General features: G+C 53.1%; 1 protein-coding gene across 20 annotated transcripts; it reads left to right on the forward strand.

Annotated features, from left to right (window-relative positions):
• Positions 1 to 230: 230 nt before the first annotated feature.
• SLC26A9 (solute carrier family 26 member 9) lies at positions 231 to 27221 on the forward strand. Of its 20 annotated transcripts, none has more exons than XM_082468185.1 (22): positions 238 to 516; positions 7633 to 7701; positions 7930 to 8056; positions 10779 to 10918; positions 11025 to 11135; positions 11775 to 11950; positions 13506 to 13670; positions 14180 to 14332; positions 14666 to 14748; positions 15505 to 15652; positions 15929 to 16042; positions 16239 to 16316; positions 16879 to 16974; positions 18721 to 18827; positions 19939 to 20008; positions 20137 to 20229; positions 20368 to 20481; positions 21127 to 21396; positions 22488 to 22542; positions 23647 to 23873; positions 25306 to 25377; positions 26633 to 27221. In XM_082468185.1, exons 3-22 carry the CDS (start codon positions 7932 to 7934, stop codon positions 26678 to 26680), a joined length of 2445 nt encoding a protein of 814 aa, XP_082324311.1. In that variant the 5' UTR covers positions 238 to 516; positions 7633 to 7701; positions 7930 to 7931; the 3' UTR covers positions 26681 to 27221. The 20 variants fall into 20 exon arrangements, 16 of the variants coding, with proteins under 16 accessions (XP_082324305.1, XP_082324309.1, XP_082324311.1 ...); XM_082468188.1 differs by lacking the exon at positions 238 to 516 and adding an exon at positions 7040 to 7458; XM_082468179.1 differs by lacking the exons at positions 7633 to 7701; positions 7930 to 8056 and adding an exon at positions 10273 to 10559 and having other exon boundaries at positions 231 to 516.
• The last annotated feature ends 477 nt before the right edge of the window (positions 27222 to 27698 follow it).

Consider the following 27698-nt stretch of genomic DNA (forward strand, 5'->3'; position numbering starts at 1 on the left):
AGGACCCCACCTCCCTGGTGGCCTCAATGGGTCCCATTGTCCAAGAAGCTATTTGGATTGACCCCAGCCCCATAAGCAACAGGACGCAAGCTCGGAGAGGGGTCTGCCTTGTCCCCTGCTCAGCCTCGGCTGGCCGCCTTGGGGGAGCCTGTGAGGCCGGGGCCCCGCTGAATGTGACCTATTGTCTTCAGGGTGGATTTAGGAAGTGCCAAGCTCCCATCAAACAACCCTGCTCCTCAGGTAAAACAAAAAAAGGGCTGTTCATTTGGGACCTTTCTTCCCTTATCTCCTTTTCCTATCTCCTCAGGCTTAGCTATGGTGTAGTGTTCAAAACCACTTCCCCTCTGAGCCAATCGGAAGCCGGGGCTCACCCTGTGGCCCTGAGGTAAAGTTATTTATAAACGCCTCCCTGGATTATTTGAGCAGAGCCCTTTCGAACACCTCTGGAACACCTTTCGGCTGCCCGCTCCCCAGACACACCTGCAGCCCTGCCCAGCCAGCTCTGCTCACCCACTGGTAAGCCCCACCCAGCCCACCCCCTGGGCTGGGGGTCATCCCTGGAAGAGGGCGGGCACCGGGGGCAGTGAGAGGAGGGATGACAGGAACCAGCCGATCATGGCGGTGGCTGTTTGCCAACCTGGGCACAAGTGGGAAGGAGGCTCTGGGCTCCCTGGGTCTGAGAGCAGCCCCCAGCCCTTCACCTCGGAGAAGCCCACTGTGTCCTCACTCCCATGTCAGGACCTCAGCTGCAGGGCAGGGGGCCGAAGGGAGCTTGTGGGATGGAAGCTCCGGTGGAGGAGGTCTGCCGGACCCCCAAATGAGGTGAGGAGAAACAGCCAGCTCCTTTGCAAGGGCTTCTTTCCTTTGCAGAGGAAACAACAAAAACATTGGAACTTCCTCGGGGCGCCAGCCTTTGAAGCTGCTGGCTGCACCTCTCCCTTTCTTTTCAAGTCTTGGAAGCCAAAAGCTCTTAATGCTTGGCTCACCGGCCTGCTCTGTGTGGCTGTCTACCTCTCCTTCTACCCCCCAGACTTCCTCTTTCACTCGTTCGCTTCTCCACCAGCTCGAGGCCCCTGCATGGGCTGCATGTGTCCCCAGTGTCTCCATGAGTCCTGAGAGGTTGGAGGAGGTGGAAGGAGGGGAAAGTAAGGATTAGGAGAGGGTGAGCAAGGGTCTGGCTCCATCAGGCAGGCAGGAGCAGGACCCAGTGACCTGACTCCCAGGTGTATGCTTCAACTCACAGGGTTGGGGCCAGCTCCACTGGCTTCCAGCCTCCTAACTCCTCATCCTGCAGCTCTGAGGGGCCCCAAATCACCTTCAGGCAGTGCCCCCACTCCTCAAAATCAGCCCACAGGCTCCCCAGGCTAGGCCAAGCAAATCTTCTATCATTCTAGCACAACCCACCCCCCCATGACACTTGACTCCACTGGGTCTGAGCACCGGGAGGAAGAGCAGCTTTAAGGCCGTGCCCCTCAGGGCGGCACAGCATCCCAAGTAAGGCAGACCAAGAGAGGGCTATCCTCCCGATGGCTTCACTCACATGGACACCCCTCTCCCAGAGCCCCACAGCCCTCCCCATCCTTCCCTTGGCCCTGGTGTTCAGAACCTGGCAGGACCCTCCTTGGGCAGCACCGAGACCAGCGCACATGGCTCCTTCACCACCAGGATGGGCTTCCCGGGCACCCCCCAGAGCCTGGTCGACTGTCCGGAATGCTCAACCGTATAAAGCCTGGGGGGGTAGAGGTGGACTCTTTTTTTTATCTCTTGATGTCCAGAGTCTTCCCAGGGATGGGCACATACCAGGCACTTAGTGAGCGTGTGCTGAACTGGATCAAACAACCCAAACCTGATCCCAGTGAGCTCCCTGAGGGAATGAGGGGCCAGCTCAGCACTGAGCAAGCTCTTCATTCCTTGAACCAGAGCAGCGGGCCCATTACTGAGGTCCTTGTACACTCGCCTACTTCCAAGTGAGACTAACCCTAGTCTCCTTACAGACCTCTAGGAATCTAACCTTAAATGTCCATTTCAAGGACCCATGACCTTGGTCAGGTCTCACTGCTGGAAAGTGCCTTTCTGCTGGAGCTTATTTCCTCAGCCCAGCAGCCATCCCCAGCAGGGAGAGCAGAGAGGAAGGGGTGAGCAGGCTTAGAGATAAGGAGTGGGGATTTGGGCAGGTAGCAGTGACTCTTTCCCCTACAGGGGATACCAGTCCCTAGAACAGCCAGAGAGCAGGAAGGCAACTCAGGGACATCTTATGCCCCCCCTCACATTACTGAATTAGGCTGGGGTGAAGAGGGGGTGGGAAATTTTCCCAAGAAACATGGGGACAGTAGAAATAAAAGGAGTAGTGATAAAATGCCTTGGAAATTCACAGCCCTCTATACCCTCACTCCTTCCTGCCAGGGATGTGACCACCAGCTGAGACCCCAGCCCTCCTCTCCTATCCCCAGCTCTCATCCCACCCACGCTGTTACTCAGAGGTGGCCCTTTCCCTCTGGCTCCCACCCTGGATGAGGCGGGGAGGAATCAGCAGCTAGAGCAAAGGGGAAACCTGAAAGTGACCTTTCCTCTGCCCAGAACACAGCGATCGCCCAGGTAGAGACCAGTGATAAGAAGCCCGAGCTGCGTTGGCCGAGCTGGGGTTGCTCCCGTGCCTGGCACATGTGCACATCAAAGAACACCCCCCCCCCATCGCACACACACACACACACACACACACACACACTCACTCACTCACTCACCCGGCAGCGCTGAGGAGGAAGCCAACCTGGGCCACAATGACAGGATCACCTCCAGACCTACTGAAACCCTGCAGACGGGTTCCTTGCCTCCCTGCTCCCCAGATGTCCGGCCTCTTCTACAAAGATTTTCTGCTGTTCCTCCCACCAGTCCTGGGAAATTTTGGAGGAACAAGGGCATGGGGAAGGCAGGGTGTGTGGCATGTAGAAGCAAATGGGAAAAGGAAGGCCAAGAAAGTCAGAGTGACTTGCCTAGGTTGCAGAGGAACAAGGAAGAGACACCTCCAGAATAACTGGAGTAATAATAACAGTCTGAATTTGTTGCTCACATACTGTGGCCAGGCACCATTTCAAGACTTTCTATGCATTAACTTGGGCACTATGCCCAAGCCCATCTCTGCCCACTGTATTCTCATGGGCAATGTGACAGACCTAGTCAGAAATATGACTTGGAGGAGATTCCAGTGGGCTTTCTATTGAATGAGTTCACTGTGGGGGAATTAAGATTTTGATGAAGCCCAAGAGGGGTTTCTGCTCTGGTCTGTGCCCTCCCCACAGAGTCCATTTCCCCTTTGTTACCACCCCCAGCTCCTTAGCTCTGCAAGACTTCCAGATCCCCCTTGCCCCAGATGTGACCCCATTCCCCTGCCAAGCCTGGGGAATTGGCCATATACCCACCTCTCCTCTTCCCTTCTCACCTTCTACTTCCCCTAAGCCTCACGGCCCCCCTCTAGGTCTCTCCAGCAACTCAGGACCCGCCCTCCTTACCTCCACAGTGGGGGAGGGGGCAGGGGCACCCTTTTGTTCCTCAATATTGTCACATGGCACCTGCTATTTATCCCTGATCCGGTGGGGGATGGTAAGCGGTGGAGGGGCTGACACCGTTTGATGGGAGGCCAGACCCAGTGATACACACCTATGGCAATAGAGCACTCGACTTTTTTCAGCCATGCTGACATCATTTGGCAAGGCTGTGTGTTTGTTTAACTAGGGATCAAGTCTTCACGTTCCCTATACCTCTCTCCCTTTATTGCCCCCTCTTTCACCTTCCCACCCCTAACCTAGCATTGTAGGAGCCCTCTCTGGGGGTCCCTGGGAGCCCCTGAACTCTCTGAGAACGCGGGGAGCATCTAGGAGAGGCGGTGCCCCCACCTCGCTGCCAGCTCACCCTTTTCCGCCTCTCCGTCCCATCCCCCTCTCCTCCTAGACCTGAAGGACTGGCTGGGGATGAAGTAACCTCCCCGCCTAAGCCCCACCCTGCCTCAACCCCTATTCTTGGAATTAGGAAGTATGACGAGGGCACCTCCTCACCAGGAGCTGGGGCAGCTTGCGTGCTTGCAGATTTGCCACTCTGTCTGTCCCTATCCTGGGAAAGCCAAGGCCAGGAGAGGAGTCAGAACCCCCAGCAGAGCCCTCACGAAAGTCCTGTATCACTGGCTGGGATGGAAGGTCACCAGGGTTGTCTGATGCCACTCAGGGATGCCAGAGGGCAGGATCAGGGCTGTCTCTGGAAGGTCTGGGCCACTTCCAACAGGAGCACTTGAGTTGGAGTCAAAGGCCTGGTTCAGTTCCCATCCCACCTCTAAGACTCAGTTTCCTCATCCACAAAATGAGAGAATTGGACTTGCCTAGTCCTCAGGTTGCCTCTGGGCCTTTCTGAGGCTGACGGGCTGCTGGGCTCTCATTTTTGTACATAGTGCACACTCAGGATTAAGAAAGCTCCCAGAGCCTTCTCCCCTCCAACACCCTATTTCTGGAATAAGATGAGGAGCGTATGGGAAAAGGGGCAGATTTTGCATTCCAGTAAAGCAAGGGATCTTCTCTCCTCTGTCAGCCTGTGTAAGAGGGAACTCCCCTAGCATCTAATCCCATTTGTATAAAGCCTGCCCACAGGGGCAGAAAGAGTCCTGCGTCATCCAAATTCATCTGCGCTCTCAGAAGAATTTCCAACACCATCACCCCCTTTCCTGCCTCCCTTCCCCGGAAGCCAACAGTGGTGTACAGGCTGGACAGGTCCCAGTAAAGGAAATTCAAGGAGAAAGAGATCCCAGGCCAGGGTGGTCAGGAAAGTCTTCATAGAAGAGGAACAGGTGGGCAGGGAGAAGGAAGAGAGGGAGGAGAGGGGAGGAGGAGGAACCTAGCAGGTCTTAAGGAGGGGCAGGGCTAAAAAGGCAGAATGAGTCAGGGCATCTCAGGTAAGGAGGAAAGAGTGGACAGAGCCCCTGAGGGAAAACTGAGGAAGCTTGCTCAGGGGATGCTGAGTGGACAGCTTGGATGGAGTGGGCAGACCCAACCTACAAATCTACTGAGTCCACCAAAACAAGGCCAGGTGGTGTAAGGACGAACATGCCAGAATAAGGAGTCTGGGCTTGATCCTCCTGGAAATGAGGAAGCTGAGGTTTTCTGAGCAGGGGGTGGGGGCTGGGGAATCGGTCAGAGGGCTAATGCAGTAGTCTAGGTGTGAGATAAGACCTGAGAGAGACACCGGAAGGAAATAGCAATGGGATTTGATGAACTACAGAATGTGGAGGCTGGCAGGAGGGAAAAGGCAGGGAGAAGTGTGCGGGGTGGGGAAAGGTGTCACTGAGGAAATGGGGGAATGGGGCGGGGGAGCCAGGTTAGGAGGTTTAGTAGGATCAGACATTGACAACCCCTCTCCCCACAAACACACCACTAGAACTCGGAGTCTTTGAAAGTAGCCTGGGAAGGGGCTTCGGGTATCACTGCCTGCTGCTTAGCATGGAAACAAGATCTCCCATTGCCTCCTCTTCCCTCTTCTGGTTCAGCCCCCTTGAAAATTCTGGCTATTCCTTTACAAGTGGTCTGTTCGGTGGCCAGGCATTGACTCCCCAAACGATGAGTCTTCCTCTGAAGCCGGTCTGGAGCTCTGGATTCTTCCAGAGGGTCACGATCCCCATTTATTGCTCCCATAGGGCCCGCCAGGCAAAGCACCTAGAAAGTCGGACACTTCCTGATCCAATGAGAGGGTGGAAAGGGGAAGGAGGAGCGAGGCCAACCTGCCTTACCGGAGGCAAAGGGCTGGAAGCCTCTGAATAGTCTCTCCCAAGAGGAAGGACGCACCTTCTTATCTTAATCATAATAATCATCTCCGTTACGATTTACTGGGTGCCCTTGGAAGACCAGCCACTTCACACCCATGATCTCATTGAATCCTCATGGCAAACACCTGGGACTGTTATTATCCCCATTTACAGATGAAGAAACTGAACCTTTGAACCCAGGTCACTCTGGCTCCAAAGCTTGAGCTGTTTACCTTATGCCACTCAGTCTCTCTCTTCTCCCACTGAAATGTCTCACGTGCCATTGCTCTTATTCTTTTCTGCCCATGTCTTCTCTGAAACAGCATTTATTGATTCACTCAACAAGCATTTGTTGGGTGCATATTAAGTGCCCAGGCAAGGGCCTGGGCACAGACACTGTGGGCAGGCTCATTCCCCCACTTCCCTGCCAGTTGGGTAACATCCGTGGGGTTTTGCCAGACACCCAGCCCAAGCTTACAGGTCCTGGTGGGCCTCAGGGTCCTGAGACCCCCTGAGTGGAATGCACCAGCCTGACCTTCATCCACCTGGGCACAGTCTTATCCACGACAGCAACTCACGTTTGCATCACTCTTTACATTTTACACAGGCCTTTCTTGTCCATTTATTCATTTGATCCTCAAAAAACCCTTGTGAGGCGGATACGGTACCCCAGTTTTACTGACGAGGAATCTGAGGTTCAGAAAGGCAGTGCTGCCCCTTCCGCCTCACCAGTAAAGCCAGTGCTGCCCCTTCCGCCTCACCAGTAAAGCCAGTGCTGCCCCTTCCGCCTCACCAGTAAAGCCAGTGCTGCCCCTTCCGCCTCACCAGTAAAGCCAGTGCTGCCCCTTCCGCCTCACCAGTAAAGCCAGTGCTGCCCCTTCCGCCTCACCAGTAAAGCCAGTGCTGCCCCTTCCGCCTCACCAGTAAAGCCAGTGCTGCCCCTTCCGCCTCACCAGTAAAGCCAGCACCAGAACCCAGATTTCTGGGCCCTTAGTTAATGCATTTTCCACCTCTTCCCCGGTATTCTCTTCTACAAAAGGCATCAACCAGCCTGCTCCCCTCTGATAACCTCTCATTCACCCAGGTGCTCCCCTAGGAAGCCAGTGGGGGAGCATCCTGAGCCCCCCGTGTGGTTTCTCACTCTTAACTCCATCTTGAATCTTTTGCCAAACTGGCCACGGCCATCCCACACTCCCCACCTCGCAGACGTAATCTCCCTCTAAGCCTGTCCCATCTCTTTCCTCACCCTCCTTCTTCCTCTGAGGTCCTCCAGGTGGGCTTCTCCCAGCTCTGGGGGGCAGGGGACAGGAGAGCAGACCAGCAGTTGGAGGACGGAGGAGGGAAAGATCCCTGCAGGGAGCTCCTCTGGGCCTCAGGGGCCCTGGCACTTAGTCCTGCCCTGCTCAGCACCTGGAACGTCAGCAAGGTTGCGCAAAAAGCTAGGAGGAGAGGCACCAGTACACAAGGGTGGGGGAAAGGTTAGACACAGGAAGCCGTGGGAGAGCCAGCCACCGCAGACCATCTTGATTTCCCCAAACACACCATTGTCCCCCTGGGGAAATCTGTTGGTGAAGTCCTAGGCGGTTCCTTTAAGAAGGGTCCTCTTGAGGTCACCTCAGCCATCCCCCGCCCCCAGGCAGGCTGTTTTCTCTCTTTCTTCCAAGCTGACCGGCTGAATGGTATGAGACTTTCTGCCAGGGAAACTGAGGTCTAGGGAGGCAGAGGGGCTTGTGGGGACACCACGGGACGATGTGGGGAGGGTGGTAAGGGGGAGGGGGGAGGGGATCAACCTGCTGAATCCCAGCTGTGACTCCTGCCCTTGCACTCCCACCTCCTTTCTGCCTGGTGTTCAGCGGGGGTGACGGTGATGTAACAGGTGTGGAGTGCCAGCCACGTGCTGGGTGCCAAGCAAAACAGCCAGGGTGAGTGTATGCATCATCCGTGTCTGGGAAGGAAGGCCACCAAAAGAAGAGAGTCTGGTGGAAAGACTTGAAAGAGGGAAGGGAGGCACCCTGCTGGCTGGGGGCGGGGAAGACAGAATAAAAGTCTGCTGAGCTAGGATTAGAGAGAGAAGGTCCAGGCCGGAGCTGGGAAGGGATGCCCCTCGTTCTTCCCTACTCTGCTTCTCCCAAATCTTGTAAATGTCCCAGATATGAGCCAGCCCAGGCCCCGCTACGTGGTAGACAGAGCTACCTACTCCCTCACCCTCTTCGATGATGAGTTTGAGAAGAAGGATCGGACATACCCACTGGGAGAAAAACTTCGCAATGCCTTCAGGTAATGTGGCCCAGAGCCCAGACTCCTCTCTCTTCTACTCCCCACCAAAATCTTCCTGTACCAGGGCATGACTCCAGTACCAGTGTCCCTAAGACAGAACGTGGGGAAGCCTCGGGGAGGTGAGATTCTGAACCCTGAATTTGAGATCCTACACCTCATCTCTACTGAGACCCCCAAGGAGGATGGGGAGTGGGAGCAAGGACCATCCACAGGCTCAGAAGGGCTGTAAACCATCCCCAACCCCCTGCATGAGGCCTCGCCGTATTCTCAGTCCGCTCAAGTCTCTCCTGGGATCTTAAGGGAGCTGGAGAAGGGCATGCTACCATATGGGGGTGGGGAGCTGCAGAGCCTTTACTGCTCCTGTCCCTTCTCCTGTCCTTTCCTTATCAAGAAAAATCTGAAGCCTCCCCAACCCCCGTGCACTTTGTCCTCTTTCCCCCCTGGATGCTCCTTCCTTCTCCTGGTCCAGACAATGCCCAAAGACAGCCCCTAAATTCCTGGGCTCTCCTAAAGGGTACCTACCAGGATGTGATCTCACCAGCCCCTGGGCTCTTTCCTCTCTCAGATCCCTGGAACTGTGCTGGCAGGTAGTGAAACCACGCCTATGAGGAGGGGGCTCCGCAAGGTGATCTATACCCACGCTCCAGGAGCCTGAGGCTACGAGCTTTATCTTCCCCCTTCCCAGACGTCTGGCAGACCTCCCTCAGGCTTCAGCGGGGTCTGGTTTGCTCTTCCTCACTCCCCTGGGGAAACAGCTGATTCAGTTACCTGAATTGAGGTCACTGGCAATGACTGAAGTAGAGATGCAGGTGGAACTGGTTCAGACTGGGGGAATCACCCACTTGAGTCTCCACTGAAAGCCCCAGCCCAACCCTACGTCTCCTGGGAGGCTCCATCTCTGCCCGGTTACAGTCAAGACCTTGGGTGCCAGCATCCAGGCACCATAGCCACAGCTGTGTCCCTCAGGCAGGTGGGCTCTGCCAGTCTTTATGCCCAAAGAGTTTAAGTTTGGGTTGTTACTGTACTGGAGGGATGAGGGTATCTGCTGTTGTCCTAAAAGATTAGGATGATGGATACCATAAAGTGATGCAGGGAGCCAACAATTCCCATGTGGCTGGCAGGAGAGCCTTGAACAGTACCTGGCACACAGAAGGTGCTCCAGTAAATATTTGTTTAATGAATGAATGAATGAATGTCTAGAAAACTAATCTCTCTGTCCACTTCCCGTCTGGCTTCTGGAACCTCTGTATGGGTGTTTGGCATCTGTTCCCAGTTCTTCTCTCAGGCTTCAGATTGCTTCGCTCAATATATGACAGGCTTGCAAGTAAGGCTGGGCATGTACAAGCCCTCGAGTGGGTTGTTTTTCTTCCCCACCCAGCTCTCCATTCACGAGTCCAGTTTTCCCTGCCACAAACAAACATGAGAGAGTTCCTGCAGGCCTGATTCTCTCTTAGGACAAGCCTTTAGAGATACTTTAAGCTATTTACTACCAGTCCAACTCCCCATCCACCATCCCAGGGATGGGAGAGGCACTACCCACCGCAGAGGAGACCAGGGAGTCAGATGGTGATGGGGATGGTGATTCTGTTCCTTGAAGTGCTGGTTGGGACAGAAAATCTACCCAGACTTTACAGGGTACAAAGCATTGTCTGTGCTGATTTCAGTTTTGGGTGACATCCAGGGGACCCAGTGTCAGGGAAACTATTGTTGAGCAACAGCAAAGAGCAGGAATTGGTGCTGGGCAGGAAAGGAGGTCTAATCAGAGAGGGCCAGTGAGTCACCAGATGGGCCCTGAGTATTTGAGTTCCCTCAGCTGGGAGAAGAAAAGCAAATGCCTCCCACCCCCTTCTAGTCATCAATCCACCAGCTGTCACCCTTGAGATTGAAGGCCCTTGTTTTTACCACTCCTGAGTTTCTAATGAAAGGACTTCAAGGTGTTCAGCAAACAGGGGAGGGATCAACTCTCCCCACCCTGCGTTAACCAACAGTTTCCCCATTCTTCCCTCTCCTGATGAATTAACAGGGGAAAGAACTCCAGCACTGGAGTCATCACACACAAAGGATGGTAGGTCAGCAGAGGTGCACCCTGCAGGGACAGTGGAGCCTTCCTTTGGGGGGGAAGTTCCAAGAAATATGGCAGCAGCCCCCACTCAGACTGAGTTTCAATTCAGACCCATTCTTTCACTTATTCATTCATTCATTCATTTCTTCAACAGATATTTACTAAGCACCCCAGTGTAATGCACGAAGTATACAAAGCTGAACAAGAGAGCCAGACTTCTCTCCATGTTGGGTTTACTGTGTAGTGGGAGAGATAGATGAAAAGCAAGAAATTACAACACAAGGTACACACAATGCTGCAGGAGCCCAGAAGAGGGTGCCCGGGCCTGTGTTCAGTCAGACCAGAGAAAGGCCATCTGAGGTGGAGGCTGGACTTGACACCTCGGCAGGCTCAGCCACCACAAAATCCATGCCTTTAAGCCAAGTCTTATAGACTTGCCAGGTGAGCGGTCAGCAATCAGAAGACCTCCAGCTGGTGCCCAGGGCACGGTGATGGCTCTCAAGAGAAAGTCCTGCCGCGTAGTGTGGGTGATCACTGAATTTTGCATGAATGAGTGAACGGATGGATGAATGACCAAGAACAGGACATTATCATCTATTCCCAGCTCAGAGTGTCCAAGCTGTGCAGTGCTGACTGGAAACCTGCCCTCTTCCCCTCCAGATGTTCCTCGGCCAAGATCAAAACCACAGTGTTCAGGCTGCTCCCCGTGCTCTCTTGGCTCCCCAAGTACAAGGTCAAAGATTACATCATCCCTGACCTTCTTGGCGGCATCAGCGGTGGATCCATCCAGGTCCCACAGGGTGAGGGGATCCCCTCAGCCAAGCCTATTTCTCTCCCCACCCCATCCTCTGTGACCCCCATAACCCAACCATGCCCCTGGACGTTCAATGTCTCGGTCTTCTGCAGGCATGGCGTTTGCTCTGCTGGCCAACCTTCCTGCAGTCAACGGCCTCTACTCCTCCTTCTTCCCCCTCCTGACCTACTTCTTCCTGGGGGGTATCCACCAGATGGTGCCAGGTAAGGCCTCTCCCCTCTCAGCGGGCAGGTGACCTGGACCACGAGGATGGGCGGTGGGTGGCAAAGGGGGTTGGGGTGATTTCCCATCTGCATTCTCCTCTAGCTGGTGCTGCTTGGTCCTGGAGGGACCATCACTGTGAGTGTCAGTCCCAGGTCTTCTGTGACCTTGGAGAAGCCACTTAGCTTCCGTGAGCTCAGTTAGCATGACCTGTGGGGTCTCCCTCCCTGGAATGTGGGGAAGACTTGGTGGAACAAGATAATGCCATAAAGTGCTGAACAGATGTGGGAGATTACCATCTAACTCCCAGACTGGTCCCAGCAGACCACTTCAGGGACAGATGGAGTTCTCCGGTGCTAAGTGAGGTGGAGAAAAAGGGCCTGATCACAAGGCCTGTTTCTGGCGCAGGCTCTGCTTATATTTCCAAGCCCATTTCCTCATGTGTCCAATAAAACAATATTAACAGTTGGGGTGAAAGCACATTGAAGAGTTGTAGATCAGGGTTAGATGTGAACGGTTACTGTTATGCTGGAGTGGAGCCTTGGAGGCATGGGGCCCAGGAAGCATTCCTGGGCCCCTTTCTGGTTTCCACGGGTGTGGTCCAAACCTCTGACTTTTGCTGGCTGGGTGGGGCACCACAGGTACATTTGCCGTTATCAGCATCCTGGTGGGTAACATCTGTCTGCAGCTGGCCCCAGAGTCGAAATTCCGGGTCTTCAACAATGCCACCAATGAGAGCCATGTGGACACGGTGGCCATGGAGGCCGAGAGGCTGCACGTGTCAGCAACGTTAGCCTGCCTGACTGCCATCATCCAGGTGAGGGGGGCGGCCTCCATCTCTGCCGGGGCCCCACCTCAGGAAGGCACCAGCCCACCCTGCCCCTGCCTCAGAGTCCCAGTTTTGACATTAAAGCTGACTTAGGGCTCTACGTCCTCCCTCTTCCCCACTTCAAGGCTACAAATGACATTGAAAATTCAGAGTATCTCTCCTTACCTGTCTCCAGCAGGTGCATAAGACCAGCATCTACACCTAATAAAACTGTCCTGAGCTAATGACTGTCTAAAGGACTTCTGGCCTCTCTCCACTACCCTTTCCAGTGCCCAGCTCTCTGCCAGCACAGTCTTCCAGTTTCTCTAACATCGCTTATCCCCCTCCTTGGAGCTTCTTCTGCTCCAAGGCACGGCATCACCTGCATGACATAAATTGCATTTCCACCACATGCAAAGGACTCTGCTAGGTTTTATGAAGGCAAACGCAGCAGGACAGAATGTAAGAGCAGGAAGCAACCTTAGAGGTTTCATTCATTGATTCATTCAGTTAATGTTTTTTGGTTGTTTCACTGTGCCAGGAACTGGGCTAGGCTCTGGGGATAAAAGATAAGTAAGAAAGAAGCCCAGTTCTCAAGGGGCTCACAGCCCAGCAGAGGAAGTAGCCATATCAACAGATAAACGTGTAGGCAGTGAGATCAGCAGCATAATGGAGCTATGTACAAATAGCTTCAGGAACACCAAAGAGAAAGTCAGGGAAGGCCTCTCCTCAAAGAGAGGAGGTGACATTTGACCTCAGTCTAAAAGGATGAGTAGAAGTTGACCAGTAACCAAATGAACAAGGCATGGAAGGGACAGTCCAGGCAGGGGGAACAGCACCCCCAAGGCACTGAGGCCTAAGAGAGTGTGAACTGACCAGGGAATGGCAAGACAAGGAGTTTGGTACGGCCAGAGGGCAGGGGGCCTTTGGGGAACGGACCAGAGAAGAGGCTAGAAAGGTAGGCAGGGGCCAGACAATGAAGTCTGAAGTCCGTCCCCAAGCAGTGGCTTTGGGTCTGATTGGCAGTCGGTTTGGACCACTCAGACTATGGAGAAGATGACGGATGGGAGGTAGATGAGAATCAAGGCAGGGGACCTGTTGGGAGACTATGTAGAGGCCCAGGCAAGAGTGATAAGGTCCTAGACGAGGGTGGAGGCCAAGGAGATGAGGGGGTAGACTTGCGGAACCTTTTGCCAGGAACAAAATGAACAGGGGTTGGTCATAGATTGGAGATGGGAGGTGAGGGATGATGGCTCCCAAGTTTTTGGTTGGCCAACTGGGTGGGCAGCGGTGTCAATTACTGAGAGAGGAAACACTGGTGAGTACCAGGTTCATTTTACAGACGAGGAAACTGGAGCCAACAAGGTGAAGTGTCAGAGGCCTGTGCCCTGAGGGACTAAAGGTCTGCTGGCAGGAGAGGGCAAGACAAGGTCATGATGGACTCATTTCCCTAGAGCTGCTGCTATCCCAGGGCTGCACGGAACTCCAGCCCTGGGTTTGAGCCAGGCAGGTGTGGGAGCTGCTGACCCATCTTGGTCTCCCCCCGCCACCCCTCTCCTCTCAGATGGGCCTGGGCTTCGTGCAGTTCGGTTTTGTGGCCATCTACCTCTCTGAGTCCTTCATCCGGGGCTTCATGACAGCTGCTGGCCTGCAGATCCTGATCTCCGTGCTCAAGTACATCTTCGGACTGACCATCCCCTCGTACACAGGCCCAGGGTCCATCGTCTTTGTGAGTCTAGGAACGCACCCCTGTGAATAGAGAGGGGTTTGAGCAGACACATGAGCCAAGTTCACTGTCTTAAGAAGTTCAGAGAGGATTCCAAGAAGTTCCCACTTTGGGAGGGAGTGTCAAACACGTGACCTTGAGGGCTTGCTGAGGCTCTCTGTGGTTAAACCCTGCAGAAAAGCAGAGGTACACTCTCCATCAGTTCCCCGTTCCAGTGCCTCAACCCCTCCCTGCCTGGGAAGTCTTTCCTTGTGTCTAATCTCCATCCCTCCTCCTTTAGCTTGAACTCTTTCTAGAGAAAGACGAAGGGAATCTGCCTTCCCATCCCAGCATGAGCTCCAGACATGCCCTTTGGGAGAGGGTGGTGGAAAGTGGGATCCTGAGCAGGATCTGGATTCTGCTTTGGTGCCTCCGCGAGAGCTGATGACACCCCTTCACTGGCTCAGATGCTGGATGGGAGTGGCATGGGAGGAAGGGGTGGGAGCCCAAGAGCATGATGCTCTCTCCCACAGACCTTCATTGACATTTGCAAAAACCTTCCCCACACCAACGTCGCCTCGCTCCTCTTCGCCCTCATCAGCAGCGTGTTCCTGGTGCTGGTGAAGGAGCTCAACACCCGCTTCATGCACAAGATCCGCTTCCCCATCCCTACAGAAATGATCGTGGTAAGGACCTTGCCCAGGGGTGGAGGGCTGGGGCCCAGGCAAGAGAGGCTGTGAAAAAAGGAATCCAGCTCCAGTCAGAGCCAAGGGAGCCCCTCTACCCACCCGGCCCCCCGCCCACTCGCCCACTGTGAGCCAGCAGGACAGAAGTCAGGGGTGAATCCACTCCTTCCCCCTGTATATGGCTCCCACTCTTCCTGATCCTCAGGTTGACCCCCCTCAAGGAGGCAGGGGAGTGGGATCTGGGGTCCCCAAAGAAAAGGGAAGGCTTGAGAGGGACCCCTGCCCTGGCCCCAACTTAGAGCCAATCCCAATTCTCCACTTTGGGGTTTGCAGGTAGTGGTGGCAACAGCTATCTCTGGGGGCTGCAAGATGCCCAAAAAGTATCACATGCAGATCGTGGGAGAGATCCAACGAGGGTGAGTCCAGGTGGCTGGGAAGCCTGGCCCCACACCCACTGCACCCCCCCAGGTTCAGAGTCAGAGATGAAATGAACTCTATGAAAGTACATTATAAACTCTGTGACACTGACCAGCTATGAATTATTACTATTACTAATTATGGAGAAGAGCCACACAATGCTGGCTGTTTCCTGACGGTGAGTCATGAAACACTCCCCGCGGAAGTCTCATTTGATGGATGCTGTTAAAGCAAAGCCGCTCTGATCAGCCCTTCTCTGGTTCTTTGCCTTGCTCTAATACATTGGCTCTTTTATCCACGTGGAAAGGAAGCCGTTAAGACTAACAAAATTCACTGAGCGTCTACTCTGTGCCAGGCACCACACTGAGCCTTGGGAGGGGAGGGGAGGTGCTTATGCTGCAGAGCTGGAGCAGGCAATGGAGAAAAGGCCCCACAGCACTGGGGGCTGCGGATATGCAGACGAGTGCGCGTGAAGAGTCCAGAATCTGGATGTGAACAAATAAGGCCCTACCGCTTACTAGCCCTGTGACCTCAGGCAAGTTATGTTCTCTAAGCCTCGGATTTTTGCTTTGTCAAGGGGAGTGATGGTAGCGGCCCTGCAGTATGGTACTGAGGATTCAAACTGAAAGGGGTAATGCGTGTAAAGGCCCTGGCACAGAGTGGTGCCCAGCCGGTCCCTGTGGGTTGACGAAGATCGCGGTGCCCTCCCTCTCCTCACACCCTTGGGCCCTGCCTCCTTTCTGGCTCCTTGGCAGGTTTCCCACTCCCGTGTTGCCTGTGGTTTCACAGTGGAAGGACATGATTGGCACAGCCTTCTCCCTGGCCGTCGTGGGCTATGTCATCAACTTGGCTGTGGGCCGGACCCTGGCCAGCAAGCACGGCTATGACGTGGATTCTAACCAGGTAGGTCCGGCCGCCCCCAGCAGGGCTGAGCAGGACAGGCCGCGGCCCACAGAGGCCTGGCAAGAGATGTTTTGGGGCTCTGGGCTTAGGTGAGCAAGGCTGCCTGCTAGTGGGGAGGGGGGACTCTAACACCAAAAGGCTGACTTCTACTTGATTGGGAGTATGTGGCTTTATAGCAGTAGGGTCACTCTCAAGTTCAAGATCCAGCTTGCAAGGACAACTGTGTTTGGTCTGTACCCTGCACCCCACCCCCAGCTTCCAATCCTGTGCCCACAGGAGATGATCGCCCTGGGCTGCAGCAACTTCTTCGGCTCCTTCTTTAAAATCCATGTCATTTGCTGTGCTCTCTCTGTCACTCTGGCTGTGGATGGAGCTGGAGGAAAATCCCAGGTGAGCGCTGGACCAGGGGAGTGTGGGAGGGATGGGGGAGTAGCAGAACAATTGCCCCGGAGAAGCCAGGCCAGCTGCTTCTCCAACCCTCCTCTCCCCTCCTTAGCCTCCAGTTGACCAAAGGCATCTATTGGAAACAAAACAAGAGCGAGAATTTCACACCTATGCCCTGTTTCCAAACTCTTTCTCTGAATAGATGTCAAGCCTGTGCGTCTCCCTGGTGGTGATGATCACGATGCTGGTCCTGGGGTCCTACCTCTACCCTCTCCCCAAGGTAAGAGCACAGCACGAGAGCAGAGGCCAGCGAGAGACTCCAATAAGAGCAGGTCCTAAGAGCTGTGTGGCACTTTACAGATTACAAAGTGCCATCATTGTCATACTTTGTCCTAGTCACAATCTGTGAAGTAGTAACGCAGGTTTTACTCTCCCCATTGTACAGGTGAGGGAAACTGAGGCTGAGAGGGTCTAGGTGATCTGCTTGTGGTGACAAGGCTCACAAGTGCAGGGCTGGTCACAAACTCCAGCCTTCTGACTTCAGAGTCCACGCCCAAGTCAATGTTTACAAGTCAGTGTGGGTGCCTGGCTAGGAGGGCTCTAGGCACGGGCCATGTGGGGATGAGGGAAAAGGGGAAGGGCAAAGATGGGGCCAGGGGCTCTATGACTCTAGCACCTGCACTCCAACCCTAAGACTGAATGCAAAGATTTGGGCTCTCTGCCAGCAGAGATGTTCTAGAACTGCAACTCTGTCCTGCCAGGTTTCAGGGTCAGGTGTTTGCAGGAAGGGCAGGAAAAAGTGGACACCCCAGGTGACAAGGAACAATGTTCTGCTTCCCCAGGCCGTGCTAGGAGCCCTGATTGCTGTCAACCTCAAGAACTCCCTCAAGCAACTCGCCGACCCCTACTACCTGTGGAGGAAGAGCAAGCTGGACTGTGTAGGTATTGGGCGGCCTCTGGGTACCCACTGTGCCCTTGCCGCCTCCTCCAACCCCACAGCCCTGTCATTTCTTCTGTCAGTGATCCCTCTGGTCGGCTGCTCGCTGATTAGCATAACCGAGTGCTAACAGCTCAGGTTTTGGAGTGAGACATCTTATGTTCAAATCCTAACTCAGCTGTTCACTGGCTTTATGACCAATGGAGATTCCCTTAACCTCTCTGAGACTTGGCTTTCTCATCTGTGAAATGGGTATCTTATACTCTCTACCCCCCACCTCAGGATGCTTATGAAATGAGATAATACAAGTAAGGAGCACATTGTCGAATTGTATCTTGTGTTCAATAAAATTTAGCTATTATTATTTTTATGATTTATAGTTCCAAAGAAAGCTAAATGAAATCATTTTAAAAAACAAAAAAACCTAGAACATAAAGCCAGCGGACCAGGATCTTGAGCAGGTTACCAGACTTCTCTGGAGTTCTGTTTCCTCATCTGTAATGCGGGTGATGGTCATGGCTGCGTCACACACTGGCTCTGAGGATTAAATGAGATCATAATGGGAAAGCACCATGTAACCATAAAACAATCAGCAAACATGACTTATTGTTTTGATTAGTCACATTCCCAACGCATCTTCCACTGGGCAGTTGAAATGAGGCTACCATATATTGATGACACTGCCTCATCCCCACTTAAGCCCCACCATAAGCTGTGAGAAAGGATTTACTAACCTTCTTTCAAGATGATGAAACCAAGCCTCAGAGAGGTTTAGTAACACATCAAAGGCCACAGAAGTAGTAAGTGGTAGAGTCAGGACTGGAACCCCAAATCTTAGACTCCAAACCTCTGGACTGTACTGTCTCCTAGGGGAGAAGGTACACTTCCCCAGTATGAGAAGGAAATCCTTAAAGCCAGAGAAGTGAGTGGTCCATCTGGGGTCCCCCAGGGAGTGAGGGATGAGGATAGGGAGAAAAATGATGTCCCAGTTCCCACCCCGAGAGATCTGCTTTTATCACATCCCAACAATCCCCCCCACTATGACAATAGTTCCTGATATTTACATAGTGCTTTGGGTTCCCATCTGATCTTCACAATTCTCTATAAGAGTGTGGGCAGATTTATTTCCTTCAGAGGAACATGGGGGACTCTAAAACACCACAGGAGACAACTGTCAAAACTGCATCCGATCCTGCCCCACAACGCACACAACCAGGCCCCAGGCTATCAGATCAGGAAATGTAGCTGAGCACGTGTCAGGCACACAGCTTACTATCAGATGGAGGAATGGAACTCAGGTTTACTGAGCACTCACTGGGCGTCCATCACTAGGCTAGGACCTTATCTTCCTTAACTCTTTAATCCTTTCATGAAGCTGGTATTATTATTCCCCCTTTGTGAATTAGGCAACTAAGGATCACACAGCTAGTAAGTAGGAGAATGAAATTTGGAACCCAGGCATATCTGACCCAAGACTCCTACTCTTCTCACTGAGCCATCCTGACTCCCTGTGTATGCTGGGGTTGTCTATTAGCAACCAGACAAGATGAGGGAGCCACACTCAATCTAAGGGAAATGGGCAAGTGTAACCAAAGCTCAGTTACATAAAACAGTGCAAAAATGCCGTGAAAAGGGAAGGGTGGGTCTGAGGTTGTGCTCACAGAGAATGACCTTGGCTGATGCAGGAAGACTTCCCCAAAGGGGCAGTTTTCTCCCCAGGCCTGCTTTGACGTCTCTCTCTTCACAGTGCATCTGGGTGGTGAGCTTCCTCTCTGCCTTCTTCCTGAGCCTGCCGTATGGTGTGGCAGTGGGTGTCGCCTTCTCCATCCTGGTTGTGATCTTCCAGACTCAGTTGTAAGTAACAGCCCCTCCCCACAAGGCACAGCAGTGGGGCCCCTGGGCCAGTCTGCCAAGGGCTCCCATGTGAGGCCTGGCCCAGCCCACTGTGTACTGTCACCTTCTGGGCCTGGCACTGGAGGGGCTACCAGGCCCAAGGAGACCCTGGCCCAGCCAGGACTTTCGGCACAGGCTGGGCTGCCTGACTTCCCATATCCTGAAAACCCAGGGGAAGCCATCACAGTCTTGGAGGGCTGGGGGACCGGAGTAAGTAGGAGTCAAGCAAGTGGGTGAGACTCAGTGCCCTTTCAAGGGTGTTACTAGACCCCAGACCAAATGGAACCCCACCCCAAGGGAACAGCAAGCCAGAGGACAGCTACGTCCTTGCTATAAAAACATTAAGTGAGCTTCCCTGGTGGCGCAGTGGTTAAGAATCTGCCTGCCAATGCAGGAGACATGGGTTCGAGCCCTGGTCCGGGAAGATCCCACACCTGTGCTCTAGAGCTCTCGAGTCACAACTACTGAGCCCATGTGCCACAACTACTGAAGCCCGCGCACCTAGAGCCCATGCTCCGCAACAAGAGAAGCCACCTTAATGAGAGGCCTGTGCACTGCAACGAAGAGTAGCCCCCGCTGGCCACAAATAAAAAGAAAGCCCGTGTGCAGCAACGAAGACCGCATGCGGCCACAAATTAATTAATTAATTAATTTATTTATTTATTTATTTAAAAAAAAAAGTTAAGTGAAACAGACCAGTGGGTCCAGGCCAGGGCAGGAAGGATGCTGAATATCCTGGAAACCCTGTCTTCTCTTCTTGAGAACTCAGAACCAGGAATTGGTGACTTTAGGGCCATTTAAGCATGTCACCTTGCTTACTCCCCACCCTTTCTCCCCCCCTGAGCCCCAGCCTGGGAGCTATGTCAAGGAGCTACCTGTCAACCCTCTAATTATAGCCCAGACACAGGCCATCAGGCATATGTCTCCAGTGCAGAAAGACAAACACAAAAACCCCAGGGTGAGGAAGGGACCCTCTCTTGGCCTGCCTCTGCCCAACCCCCAGCCCCAGTGTCCCTCCAGGCCCATCTGCTAATAGCATTCTCTTACGTTTTTCTTTTCCTTCTTCATCCAGTCGAAATGGCTATACTTTGGCCCAAGTCATGGACACTGACATTTATGTGAATCCCAAGACCTATAATAGGGTGGGTAATCCAAGCTTGTGACCTCCCTCTTTTGCCCTACCCCCACCCCAAATAAAAGGGTTTTTTTTTAAAAAAAAAAAAGCCAATAAAGATAGTGCTGCTAACTGAGCTGCGTCTTCCTGTCACAGGCCCAGGAAATCCAAGGGATAAAGATCATCACTTACTGCTCCCCTCTCTACTTTGCCAACTCAGAAATCTTCAGGCAAAAGGTCACTGCCAAGGTAAGGCTCAGTCCTCTGGTGACCAGAGGGGCTGGACAGAGCGTGCCTGGAAGATGCAAGAAAAGGAGCTGGGAGCTGAGAGCAGGCCACTTCCAAAGAGGGTAGAGGTTAAGACTGCTCTCCGTTCTCTCCCTACAGACAGGTGTGGACCCCCAGAAAGTATTGCTGGCCAAGCAAAAATACCTCAAGAGGCAGGAGAAGGGGAGAACAGTGCCCATGCAACAGAGGAAGTCCCTATTTATGAAAACCAAGGTGAACTGAAGCTAGAAACAGCCCATGCCCTCTCCCCTGCCCTCTCTGATCTTGTTACCTGGTACCCCACCTCCCAGTACCCTTGAAGTCAAAGACATCAAGTCTCTGTGGCCACTGCCTGGTGGGTATTGCCTGGTGGACATCTTCTCCTTAGATGAGGAGCTGTCAGCTCTTAGGGTAACCACTGAACTCCCACGGCCCGTCCTCATTTTCTGGCTAAGATAGGATATGCCCATGGACTTATGCGCAACCCCATACGGGGAGCAGCAGTGAATTTCCTGGGGTACCCAGCCAACCTAGATCTAGCAAGGTGGATGTAGGTGTGGGAGTTCTGCGGAGAAGAAGGCAGACATGGATAAATGCAAAAAAGGAACTCAATTGTTTCCAAAGGGCCTTTCTCTCAGAGCAGAGTGGGCTGAGGCTTCAGTGCCTCTCTTGGAAGGGTTGTGGGAGACCAAACGTGCAGGCCCTACCTAAGGAAGGGGCTTTGGGAGATGCCGGTCCTATGGGCTTTTGGGGGCTTATATTCACCACCACCAGGTTCACTTACCTCCACCTGCACGCTCCTTGCCCCAGCTTCAGCCACAGCAAAGTCTGACTGAGTGTGATGATCCCTGACTCTGCCCTCCTACTCCCGCCCTCCAGACTGTCTCCCTGCAGGAGCTTCAGCAGGACTTTGAGAATGGCTCCCCAACTGACCCCAACAACAACCAGACGCCTGCTAATGGCGCCAGCGTGTCCTACATCACCTTCAGCCCTGACAGCTCCACAGCTGCCAGTTGTGAGCCCCCGGCCTCTGCTGAGCCCAGTGACATCCTGGCCAGCGTCCCACCCTTTGTCACCTTCCACACCCTCATCTTCGACATGAGTGGGGTCAGCTTTGTGGACTTGATGGGCATCAAAGCCCTGGCCAAGGTGAGGCCCTCGGGTGGAGGGAGTGCCAGCCCACCCCCCAACCCTAACCGTCACCCCTGCCCTCCTACACTCCCTTTCCTTGGAGCCCTCATTTCAACCAACTGAGCGAGATAGCTCACCAAGGAACCTAACAGCTCCTAAGATCCCTTTTCCCCAGATGCTACCAGGACAGAATGCTCTCTGCAGAGCAGGCCCAGATAGCACAAGGCAATGCCTGCCTGGGGAGGGACACCAAAGGCAGGCCCCGCTGGTCCGCCCTGTCCTAGCACCCCTCTGTAACAGAGTCCACCCCAAGTTCCCTCTCAGGCTGCCAGGAACCCACCCCAGGGTCCTCTGAGTAGAGTTCAGCTTGGCCCTGGTTCATGGTCTGCCGTTCCTTCCCACACTCACCCAGACACTCTAGCGTCAGCCGGTTCTGGCCAACAGAGGAAAGAAGACATAATATCAGTGCCCCACATCCTTAGACCAAACACACAGCTCACAGGATACCTTGAATAAATGTATCCATCTGATAACTTTTCAACGGCCACTTCCGATGACAAGGAGTCAGTAAACCTCAGAGGCTGGCCCAGAGAGAAGCAGCCCAGAGAAACCGAGGGGTACAGAGAGCACATAGGCTGATGGCATCATCAGCCAGGTGCACAGAAGGCTCCATGCCCAGCCCTGGGCTCAACCTGCTTCCCTAGCCTGGACCTGGCATGAAGCTGGGCAAAGCAGTAGCCTCTCTGGGCCTCGGTCCTCCCCTGCAGTTTCTGCCTGAAGCCACGAAGTCAGGAAAGAGGTGGAGTCCAGGACTCTAAGCTACTGAAAGAAAAGATCTGGCCCCATAAGAAGGGGTCATGGGGACTTTAAGTGGCTGCCTCATTGGCAAAGTCCCATGTCCACCCACTTTCCAGAGAAGCAGTCAGCCAGCACTCCAGGGAGAAGTGGTGTGCTTTGCTGCTATTTTTATCTTTGGCTGCCAGGGCTCTCGGGGCTGCTTATTTGTTTGGCTTCCCCTCTGATGTGCGTTTTGTGAATCAGTTTTCAGGCCCACTCAGAACATTCCTTTCCTTTTGTCTCCCTACCCAACACCCTCCCTACTCCTCTAGCTGAGCTCCACCTATGGGAGGATCGGTGTGAAGGTCTTCTTGGTGAACATTCATGGTAAGAGAAGGAGGACGTTTAGGCGACTGGAAGGCTGGCAAGGGGCTGGGGTGGGAATAGGTGGGTGGGATGCTGAGTAGTGAGTGGGGTAGAAACGAGAACAGCCAAATGTTCCCCTAAACTACTGGCTGCTCATAAGCGTTTGGGGCACAAGTTAGAAGAGACTACAGCCGGGTTAGATAACATCCTAGGGGTCTCAATTAGAGAGTGGGGGGATCATGGAGTTAAGAAATGACAAGTAGGATTCTAATTTGCCCACCACTAATTTGCCACGTATCTTGGGCCAAGTCACTTCATCTGTCTAGGGATCGATTGCCACCTACATAAAATGAGGCCAACTAGATAAATTTGGGAATCTTCTCCAAATCCAAAAGTCTATGAATAAGCACAAAACACAGATATACCATAACTATCCAGGGAAGACACAGATACACAGTTTTATATGCACACAGTCTCCAGGGCCCACATACACAGCCCCAAACCATGTCCACATCGCAGTGGACTTTCACGTCATCAGCACGTGTGCAGAGTGCAGGGACACGGACACACAGCAAGAGCACACAGACACACAGGAGGAAGGGAAGGGGCACGTACTTGCACACCCCGTTTCCCGCGGAGGGTCAGCAACTCCCAGCAGGCCTAGCCAGCTTCGGCGCTGGCCTGAGCACAGCCCAGGCTCCGTGCAGGCTCCATTCAGGAAGAGAGTCTGCACTGGCAGTGACCTGCTCTGCGTGTGCTCCAGAGTTAGAATCAGAGGCTCCCGCCGACCCTCACTAGACACTCCTCAGGAAATCATGTCCAGGATTGGGTAGGGATAAGGGCTCTTCCACACACTGGACATTGTAGGAAAGGTCTGGGTAAACAATAGGAAGGACGGACCCTCAAGGGACAGAATGGGCAGACGTTTTAGCCTTTCCCACTCGAATCACCACGAAGTACCAACTCCCTGAATCAAACTGCTTCCTTCTGCCCTGGGGTGAAGGTTCAGCATCCTCAAGCTCATGTTGCCCTCTGCTGTCCATAAATGATACTGCAAAGCCAATGCGAAGGCGCTAGGATATAGCAAGAGCACAACCCTCAGGCCTCTCTCTCCATCTCCTTCAGGCCCCCTCACCATTCTCCCCCAACCCCAACTCCTGTCCACGGCGGTGTTACCTTTTGAAGGTGATCTTTCCCTCCTTCCAGCCCAGGTGTACAATGACATTAACCATGGTGGTGTCTTCGAAGATGGGTGTCTAGAGCGCAACCACGTCTTTCCCAGCATACACGACGCAGTCCTGTTTGCCCAGGCAAAGGCCAGGGAAGTGGCCCCAGGACACAACTTCCAAGGGGTAAGGTCCCTGCACCTGAGGAATCCTAGGCCCTGGGTCACTGAAGTAGCAGGACAGTTTGGGTTCCAACACCAATTCTGTCAATTAACTTTTCTGAATCTCAGTTTTCTTATCTGGGGAATGGGTACTCTAAGGTAACATTATCTACCACGGGATTTTTCTTTTGTTTTGGTTTTAAGATTAACTGATAATTGTATCTTTTATGTCACTTGAACGAGTTTTGTATATTACAAAATCCTTATTAATATCAATTTCCAGATCACACAAACACCCAAAGCATAGCAGGTTATGCCTGGTATTCTGGCATCGCTCCCCCCTGCTATTCCTTCACTCTTTCTACAAGAGGCTTTGGGAAAGGGAGGGGAGTAAGCCTGCCTGTTTTAATTTAGCAGAGCTTGGAGATTTCAGGCTGGTGATGGATGAAGAGTGTGGATCAGAGTTTTGTCTCAGCTTCTTGACATTTAATTTACTAGCTCAGTAAGTGGTATGCAAATGAGCTACAAATAACACTGTCTACAAATAACACTCCAGAAAGCTGGGGAGGCAGAAAAAAGCCCATCCCACTGGGGTCCCTGCCCAGGCATCCCCAGCCGACGCCACCTCCCAGGCTCCCTTGCCAGCTCAGCTTCTGCCCTTGGCCTCCCAAGACTCTGTGCCCCAGTCCATGAAACAGACCTCTTCTGCCCTCTGTGGGTCATAAGAAAGGTTTTTCTGGCCCTAGAGCAACCATTTGCTCTTCGCTTTAAGAGACTGATGAGGGTGAAGCCATCTGTTCTAAGCGCTGAAAGCCTGCCCAGGGAAACACGGGGCCTGGCGCCTGCCTACCACACAGAGGGAAACTGTGAGAGCAGCGGCCTTTCTAGCCTCACGCACCTTGTCACCAGAGCAAAGAGAGGGAGATTCCAGAAGAATCCTCATCATCCGTTATTGCACAAATAATGTCCAGTATTTACAGTTTATATATTCTTAAAAATGTATATTATATGTATTGTGTATTTAACTATTACAGAATATATTCATATCTATAAATGATACACACACACACCCTTTTCAACAGCATGGTGAGGTAGAGAACCAGCAGAGTGAGTCTGATTATCCTACTTTTACAGATGAGGAAACAGATTCCCAGAGAAGGGAAATGGATCCGCAGGTCAGGCAGCTAGCCAGTCATCCTTGTAAGCTAGGTAAACCTTCCCTGCCTCTGAAATGCCCACCAAGGAAGCCCACCCTGATGTACACCTGTCTGCTGTGAGGAGGAAAGCCACAGCTGTGCTGTATTTTGAGAGGCAAATGAGGGAGGTGAGGGAAAGGTCAAGAGGGCAAGTTATGCATCAGAACACATGGTGCCCCCCCACACCCCGGAGCCTGCCATTTGTGCCAGACCGTCATTCAGTCACTGCAGCTCATTTTTGCACTTGTTTCCCCCATCCAGGCTCCAGTGGACCCTGAGCTCTCTTTGTACGATTCGGAGGAGGACAGTCCCAGCTGCTGGGACTTAGAGCAGGTAAGCTGAAGGCTGGGGGTCAGGAGGAAAAGGAAGGAGACCTTCTCAAACCCAAAGTGTTGGCTGGGCTCTCCCATCTCCAAGCCAGAGCAGTCACCTTGAAGGCAACAATGTTTCTTTCTCATCTTTCTTTTAGTAGGAGATCTTAATTCTTCTCACTCCCTGAAATGCATCATGGGGGAAGGGAGAGTCACTGGACCAAGTCCTGGATAACTAATATCTATTCTTAACTCTCCAACGCACTCGCTACTCGATCTTTGGCAAGCCACATAATACCACCAGGCCCCAGTGTTTATCATTGTAAAATAAGGGAAATATGGGGAATATCTTGTCCCATCTACCTAACAAGATTAGTGGGGGATGCTTTTGTTCTCTTGTTAATTCAACTGGTATTTATGGAGTGCCTACTACTTGCTTGACACTATCCCAGGGTAGGCACACAGCAGTGAACAAAACAAAGATCCCTGCCCTTAGAAAACTTACATTCTGGTAGGATCAGATGAATTCTAGGGATACATGAGGGATACAAGTATTACTGCACGTGGATGGGCTTTAAGAGCTAAGAGCTATGCAGGTGTGAAGTCTTACTTCACATAGAGCCCTATGGTCCTGACATGAAAAGTAGCCCCACCCCAATGCCCTGAATTAAAAGAAACCAGATCACTAGGTTTAGAGAAATTTGGCTCTGGCTCTATAAGAAGTAACATCTCACTTTGTGCCTCTTCCCATTCTTTTTGGGTATGAGTTCCATGGTCCTCTAAACATGTCTCTGGGGGTGCTGAGGGCATGCAGGAGGCATTAGGAAAGAGAGCCGGGGCCACAAAGATTTGGCGGATGGATTTCTGGGTCCCCATGGAATCTCCAGCACATTCCAAAAACCTGGGTAGGACCAAAATAGCTTATCAGAGCAAGAAAGGACTTCAGAGATTGTCTGATCTCAACCCTCATTTTACCTAATGAAGAAAGTGGAACGAAAAAGGAGGGCAGGACCTGTGAAAGTCACACAGCACACCAGAGGTGATTCAAAATTAGATTTCAAGCATCTTCTCTTGTCACCTCTGTACCAGTTCACCTCTTAGGCCGACCCTGCCTCTCCCCGGTTCACAGACACACGTGCACACACTCACACACACTTCCTCAAAATGCCTCTTTCTGGCCAGGGGTTCATAGGGTCATCTGGCGATTGCGACCGCTCTGAACCCAACAGGTCTGATGCTGTCTCTCCCCCTCCCACTTCCTCCCTGTGGCCCTGCAGGAGATGTTCGGCAGCATGTTTCATGCAGAGACCCTGACCGCCCTGTGAGGGCCCAGCCGGTTCCCGTGCTGCCTGCAGAGCAGCTGGCACCTGGGACTCCCATGAAGGATGAGATCATGGGATCATGATCATCTCCTGGGATCATGGAGAGCGGCGGGTAGAGGAGAACACCTCCACCAGGACTCCAGTACCTCTCCATCCTCCTCCTCCTCTCTCATTCCCCTCCCGGCATCTCTAGAGCAAGCCAATCTCAATGGCAGGGAGAGACACCTCTCCATCCTTCTGCTGATCCTCAGGGCCCCAGCCAGCAGCAAGCAAGCCTCCTGCCCACTCCACCGCTCCCACCCACAGCCTGCCTGTGGCAGCTGACAGGACCCCCGACTGCTGGACTTTGAGCCAGGAACAGAGAGGAAGCCGTGTGCTGACGTACAGTGCAAGCTTCGAAAGTGTCCTGGCTCCAGCATGGCTTGGTGTCAGATGGTGTCAAGCTGTCACAGGACACAGAGACGAACTTGCTTAGGACTCTGTGGCTTGCCCTCTCCAGCTGCCCAGAGTCTGTCTCTGGCAGCTCTGTGCCCCTGGGACCATGTGCTCCCACAACCCAGGTATCTCTGTCTTGGTGACTATGTCCCCTTCCTCCTCATCTCAAGGCTGCTGAGACCTCCACTACTATTTAGCACATCAGACTCTAGCCTGGGGAGTGGCTACCAGAGCTACCACCCCAGGGGCAGCCCACCAAGGTAGCCACACCAGCCTCCTGAAACATTATCACTCCCCCTGCCCTCAAGGGCTGCTTCCTTCTACTTGAGACCAGGTAGGAACCCAAAAGGGACAGGGGGGTAGCTGGCAGAATCCTCTGGCAGCCCAGCAACAGATACTAGTTATTCTGCACAAAAGCTTTCCCTCTTTGTACTGGAGATGTGGAGGGGCAGGGGCGCTAGTACCGATCCAGGGCAAACTGGTGGGACCTGGGCCCCGACAGTCTCCCTGACCTTAGCAATGCCTCCCCCACTTGGGAAATCTGCCTTGGCCTCTTCATTTGGCAAAGAGCCAATGATTTTAACTC

The sequence above is a fragment of the Balaenoptera physalus genome (assembly GCF_965194825.1).
Source record: "Balaenoptera physalus genome assembly, chromosome: 1".
NCBI lineage: Eukaryota > Metazoa > Chordata > Mammalia > Artiodactyla > Balaenopteridae > Balaenoptera > Balaenoptera physalus.